This window comes from Cervus canadensis, chromosome 11 (genome assembly GCF_019320065.1).
Source record: "Cervus canadensis isolate Bull #8, Minnesota chromosome 11, ASM1932006v1, whole genome shotgun sequence".
Taxonomy (NCBI): domain Eukaryota; kingdom Metazoa; phylum Chordata; class Mammalia; order Artiodactyla; family Cervidae; genus Cervus; species Cervus canadensis.
In genome coordinates this window covers 36,249,475-36,256,235 of record NC_057396.1, presented here as the reverse complement: position 1 = coordinate 36,256,235, position 6,761 = coordinate 36,249,475, and the positions used below count along the sequence as shown (strand labels likewise).

The 6,761-nt window shown below is 45.1% G+C and overlaps 1 protein-coding gene across 1 annotated transcript; it reads right to left on the bottom strand.

The window, feature by feature from the left end:
- Positions 1–1,606: 1,606 nt before the first annotated feature.
- Positions 1,607–3,055, bottom strand: LOC122450343 (sodium/potassium-transporting ATPase subunit beta-3-like). Its single transcript, XM_043482625.1, has one exon. It carries the CDS (start codon positions 2,958–2,960, stop codon positions 2,121–2,123), a length of 840 nt encoding a protein of 279 aa, XP_043338560.1. The 5' UTR covers positions 2,961–3,055; the 3' UTR covers positions 1,607–2,120.
- Positions 3,056–6,761: the final 3,706 nt, after the last annotated feature.

Genomic DNA, 6,761 nt, shown 5'->3' with positions numbered 1-6,761 from the left:
GGGTCACAAAGAGTCAGATATGACCTCGCGACTGAACAACAAAAATGGAAGATGAATACTTTGCAGGTAGAATGCCCCAGTTCAGTTCAGTTCAGTTCAGTCGCTCAGTCGTGTCCAACTCTTTGCGACCCCATTAACTGCAGCACGCCAGACCTCCCTGTCCATCACAAACTCCCGGAGTTTACTCAAACTCATGCCCATCGAGTCGGTGATGCCATCCAGCCATCTCATCCTCTGTCGTCCCCTTCTCCTCCTGCTCCCAATCTCTCCCAGCATCAGGGTCTTTTCCAATGAGTCAACTCTTCATATGAGGTGGCCAAAGTATTGGAGTTTCAGCTTCAGCGTTAGTCCTTTCAATGAACACCTAGGACTTATCTCCTCCTTCAGGATGAACTGGTTGGATCTCCTTGCAGTCCAAGGGACTCTCAAGAGTCTTCTCTAACACCACAGTTCAAAAGCATCAATTTTTCGGTGCTCAGCTTTCTTCACAGTCCAACTCTCACATCCATACATGACACTGGAAAAAACATAGCCTTGATCAAGATGGATCTTGTTGGCAAAGTAATGTCTCTGCTTTTTAATATGCTATTAGGTTGGTCATAACTTTCCTCCAAGGAGTAAGCATCTTTTAATTTCATGGCTGCAATCACCATCTGCAGTGATTTTGGAGCCCAAAAAATAAAGTCTGACACTGTTTCCACTGTCTCCCCATCTATTTCCCATGAGGTGATGGGACCAGATGCCATGATCTTAGTTTTCTGAATGTTGAGCTTTAAGCCAACTTTTTCACTCTCCTCTTTCACTTTCATCAAGAGGCTTTTTAGTTTCTCTTCACTCTCTGCCATAAGGGTGGTGTCATCTGCATATCTGAGGTTATTGATATTTCTCCTGGCAATCTTAATTCCAGCTTGTGCTTCTTCCAGCCCAGCGTTTCTCATGATGTACTCTGCATATACGGTAAATAAGCAGGGTGACAATATACAGCCTTGACATGCTCCTTTTCCTATTTGGAACCAGTCTGTTGTTCCATGTCCAGTTCTAACTGTTGCTTCCTGACCTGCATACAGGTTTCTCAAGAGGCAGGTCAGGTGGTCTGGTATTCCCATCTCTTTTAGAATTTTCCACAGTTTATTGTGATCCACATAGTCAAAGACTTTGGCGTAGTCAATAAAGCAGAAATAGATGTTTTTCTGGAACTCTCTTGCTTTTTCGATGATCCAGCAGATACTGGCAATTTGATTTCTGGTTCCTCTGCCTTTTCTAAAACCAGCTTGAACATCTGGAAGTTCTTGGTTCACGTATTGCTGAAGCCTGGCTTGGAGAGTGCCCCAGAGCTCACCAATTATTATTATTTTAGCCCTGAAAGGATGGGTTGGGATTGAGGTGGAATGTGGCCTGGCACAGCATATACAAGGAGACCTGTGAAAGAATCAGAAGGATAGCTAAAGAAAGAAAGCTAGAAGAAAAATAAGAAAGAGACAGCCACAGTCCCTGTGGCTGGTCCTAGTTGGGGAAGACCAGGTAGCGAACACATGTTTTAATCATGTTATTTTTTTCCTACTGTCAATGAAAAATTGATCAGTTGATCTAAGAAAGAAATGGAAAATTTTTTTTTTCAACCTTTCAAATCCACTTTTATTTTCCTTTTTCCTCCTCACATACAGAACTTTTCCACACACTGAATTTCTTGCAGCTATAAAGTCATTTGATGTTGGTCAGGTACCATTTTATCCCCTAAAACTTTGCTGGCATCAAAATATGACAGTTAACCAGTGTTAAATCTATAAAATATTTACATAGCACAGCACATTAAGCTTTAGACACTTGGCAATTAAACCACATAAAAATTGGACAAGACCCCCAACCTACATGTTCAGAATCAGGTGTTCACAGTCCCTATCTGGTGACTGTACATGGTTCAAAAGGCAGCAGAGGCAACAGGCAGTTACTTCGAAGGACATGGACCACTATTATCTGGAAGCACATTATGTTATCCCAGTGTCATGCACCACTCCACCTTTCTCCAAGGCGGTCTCATAATTCTGGAATGGCAGGTCCCGCTGATACAAAATGAAGACAGACAACACAACGTTTACTCTGTGGAGACATCCTAACTCCTACTATGCATGCATGGTGATCTTGAATGCAACTCGTCCTAAAAACTTGTCACGGTCATTCTGGGTTTTTAGGTTGGGTGATCCATCAATCTTGCACTCAACCATTACTTCTTTTACGTCATCATCACTACCAAAGCTGAGCTGGATGGCAACTAGTGGCTGCAGATAGCTCCCATGCAGTTTTTTCCCATAATATGGAAAATATTTTAAATCTATCGTTCCATTGGCAGGGTAAGTTGCTAGAAATGCTGTGCTTTCACTCTTTGCAATACAGTCTATCCTTGGTTGTCCTTGAGGCTTTAATCCAATTATTCTGTTCATTTTCACAAGAATACAAGGCCTTCCTTCTCGGTAGCCAAACGTGGGATCATCCACACCACTGCATGCTTCAAGTAAGGCAAGAGGAAACTGACATGCTGTGTATTCTGGACCCTTCTGATCAAAAAAGGCTCCACTGGCACAATTTGTGAGATTCTTCTGTTCTTCTAAGCCATATGGCTTTAGAAATTTCTTAAGGTCATCAATGTACCCTTGATAGGATTCTGAATCGGACAGGTTGAATGAAAAATCCAACGCAGACACTGGTTTTGGAAAAACCATAAGTCCTGGACTAGGAATCTGGTCACGGTATTTTGGAACATCATCATTCAGAGTCTGAAGCATGGCCCACATCGTGAATGAAAAGAGCGCAGCCAGGAACCCATAAAAGACTAGGTAGAAGAGCAAGGTCAAACCCCAGCTCTTGGCGGTGCGCCCCAGGAACTCTCCGGTTGTCCGGTTGTAGATGAAGAGCTTCCACTCGGCCAGGCTCTGGTTGAAGGACTTCTTGTCTGTTTTCGTCATGGTGTGTGTGCCGACTGTGAGAGGAGCGGCGGCCGCGGGGGTGGAAGCGGCGAGGAGCGCGGAGGCGCGTCCCGGCACGAGCGGCGAAGCCCGGCGGCGGCCAGAAATGGAAAATTTTATTCGAGCCAAGTTGAGTATTATAACTTCAGGAGCAGTGTCTCAGACAGCTCTGAGGAGCATTTTGCCCATTAGAAGTCAAAACAGTTTTGTGTTTGAGACAGAGGGCTGTATATTAAATGATATATTATTGACAGTTTACACAATCCAGATCTCCACTTACGTAGTGGATCATGGGTCATCATGGCCCCTTACAAGATTAAGAGGGAATGTTATCTTTTTAAGTTGTCTTGTTGATGCTAGGAGAACGTTGCCCCTTACGGCTGAGAGGGTATTTCAGCCAATAGTTTGGTCAAGGCACAGTGCAGACACACGATGCACGCCAGAGGGGTGAGAGGAGGCCAAAGGGCAGAGAAAAAAAATTTATGTTTAAATTTTCCTTGACTTGCCTTAGAGTAGGAATTTTTATTTCATCACTACTTAACTATATTTATGCATAAGTCAGCAGTTTTGTATGGTATGTGTTGTTCATCCCATATTGTGGGCTTGGTCATTTTAAATTGTTTTGCTGACATAACCCCTACAGGTATTGCCAAGGAAGGGAAGTGAAAGGGCAGGTTTCATATTTTCAGAAGTCACCTGCCTCCCACCACGGGCAGACTAGCCTTTCCTTAGAGCGCTGGTATGACTGAGGGTTGAGTGTGGGCGTGTGCGCGTGCTCAGTTCTTTCAGTTGTGTCTGACTCTTTGCGACCTTCTGGACTGTAGCCTGCCAGGCTCCTCTGTCCTTGGAATTCTCCAGGCAAGAATACTGGAGTGAGTTGCCATGCTCTCCTCCAGGGGATCTTCCCAACCCTGGCAGACAGGTTCTTTACCACTAGCGCCACCTGGGAAGCCCTGAGTCTTGGCACCTCTCGATAAAGTGGAGAAGAGAATAACTGCGGGAGGAGTCCACCATCCTGGTTCACCGCTTGAGCTTTCTCTTGTCTTTCTTTTCTACAGTTGTCAAAGTTTCAGTCAGCCTTGTTTGTGGGGCTTCAGGAATGCGGCCCATCCAACCCTTCAGCAACTGAATGCTTGGTTTTGTAAATATTGTGGAAATTTTTGACAAGTGATTCATGGTTCCTTTTTTCTTATGTGTCAGAAGCAGAACATTAACTTCATACTGTAGCTTGGATGAACAGAGAAAAATATACTTTGTTTTTCCAATATCTAATGCAGAACTTCCTCCCAAGCCCACAGCCAGCTGGTTAGCAAGGAAAGTGTAAGTGTTCAAATTAAAGCCTAACTTGGTATTAAACCCACTAATAAAGTTTTAAATTAACCTCTCTTGTATGAAAAAAAAAATTGCTCAGTCTCATAGATAAAATTCTTCCTTGGTCTCTTTTGAGTTCCCAAGAATGTGTCCAGACCTGTGTATGAGGGGTGGTGGTGGCTTATGCAACCTCACGACTGTGGCTATGGGGAGGATTCAGGGTCTTTGTGCCAATTCTCCTGGTTTCCTCTGGCCTCTGCAGAAGGGTGACTTGTGATCTGGCATTGCTCAGCTTGTTCAGGGCCTTCTAGCTCCCACTGGCTGACTCACCCTGACCTTGGTGGTCTTGGGCATCAGAAGCTGGCTTTGACTTCCGTCTCCCTTGGTAGTCCTGGGTACTTAGATCCCTCAGCCTAACCTTGGGGATCCTTCTGGCAAATTCCTCTGGACTCTTGGGTATTTCTGAAGCCTGTCTCTACCACTGGAACTGAAGATGACCCAGGGAATTTAAACCATAGGCCTGCCTCTGCCTGACTGTGCTGAGCACCGGGGTGAGGAGGTGGTTCCCAGTTCAGTGTGGACGGCCTGAGAATCAGCCTCCTCCCAGTCTTCACTGGGTTACAAAACAGAACCTCCAGGCTTCTTGGCTCCCCTAGACTTAACTAACACACCCTCTCCTGGGTCTGCTGGGAGGTAGCCAGCAAGACCCATAGCTTTGTTCTCTGGCCTCCAGGTGCTCCTTCTGTCTTCTGCCACTTCCTGGGCTAGAAAGTGGAGAGCTCATCTTTTGCTCCACATCTGCTCACCTGGAATGCACCCAGTTCTCATGAGGGCCAGGGTATCTTCCACACCACAGAAGCACACTCTGAGCCAGGTCTTCCAGGCTTAGACCCCGAAACCGAAAGAGGAGACTAAAGAATTTAGAAAACCACCTCTCAAGATAGTAGCCTTGGGTGCAAACTACTACCCTGCTGCCCGAAGTGTGATTGCCATAGCTAATTAATACCTTGCCAATTCTTATTATACTCTTTCTGTCACAGAATCTAATCTTCCCGAGTCCTTCTATGATAAAGTTTATGTACTTGGGAAGGTTAAAAAAAAAAGAACAGAATCCAAAATATTAACTACTCTTTTTAGACTTGCTTCTCTGGAAAGGTCCTTCCACTCTGGCCCACCACAGCACTGTGCAATGAGAATACTTCCAACTGAGACACGCTTTGTCCCCACCAGCCTGATAAATCCTGGTCCCAGCTGAGGATGGGATGACAATGGCTGTAGCTGATGACAGAGGTACAAAAGAGCCCCTGAGTGAAAAAAAATAGGAGGGAAATGTGCCTCACCCAAAAGGCATCTTGAAGGGAAAAAAGGAAGTTGCAGGAAGGGCAGCACATGGAGAGCTGAAATGAAATTTCATCAAATAAGAACTACTCACTTCTCTCAACTCAGGAAATAACCAGCTAACCAGCAGTCACCCTTCATTTAATAGATGTATTTCAATAATATCTTTTGTTAGGTTGAGGGGGTCTTTGTTGCAGTGCGGGGGGCTTCTCTTGTTGCTGCGAGTGGGCTTAGTTACCCTGAGGCATGTGGGATCTTAGTTCCCAGCAGGGATCAAACCCATGTCCCCTGCACTGGAAGCAGATTCTTAACCACTGGACCACCAGGGAAGTCCTCTTCAATCATATCTTAACTAGAATGTTCCTCTCCACCTCCCCCAACTGCAACCTTCTCCAAATAGTTATTTTTATGTATTTGGACTGTATCCACTGCTCTGCTTTCTAGAATATCACCTGAATGAATGAGGCATCCTCTTTTTTTTTAGGTAGAATATTTAAGAAATTGCATCTTGCCTCTTGCTGTTTAAGCCTTCTGGCATAATCCCATAAACCCGATGAGGAGCCTGAGTTTCTAGAAGGTCCCGATTTCAGGAAAGCTCATAATTCAGGAGAATAATAGAGGTTTCTTATTGGGTAGTGATTTGCTGCTGGCCCCTGAAAGAGGGCTCTCTGCTCTCTTTCATGGGAGTAGTTGGGGTCAACTTCAAGCACCTTTATCTGGGACTGACTCTCCTCCTCTTCCCCACTTCTTCAGCAAGCTGTTGTCTTGACTGGGCTAGTGTAAAACATATCTTCTGGAAACAGGGACACCTAAGACTTCAAAACTCTGAGGAAAGTTAAAACCTAAGAGCTCCATAAAAGTTTTCTGAGATCACTGATTTAATGTATATGTATTGTGTACCTGTTGGGGACTTCCCTGGTGACTTAGTGGTAAAGAATCTGCCCTGCAATGCAGGAGACAGAGGGTTCTATCCCTGGGCTGAGAAAATACCCTGGAGAAGGGCAAGGCAACCCACTCCAGTGTTCTTAATGGAGAATCCCATGAATGGAGGAACCTGGTGGGCTACAGTTCATGGGGTCACAAAGAGTCGGACATGACTGAAGCGACTTGGCAGGCAGGCAGGTACTTGTTAATTGCCAGACACCATGCTCA

Coding starts and splice junctions, on each gene's coding strand:
- LOC122450343 (XM_043482625.1), bottom strand. CDS start 2,960: ATGACGAAAACAGACAAGAAGTCCTTCAACCAGAGCCTGGCCGAGTGG.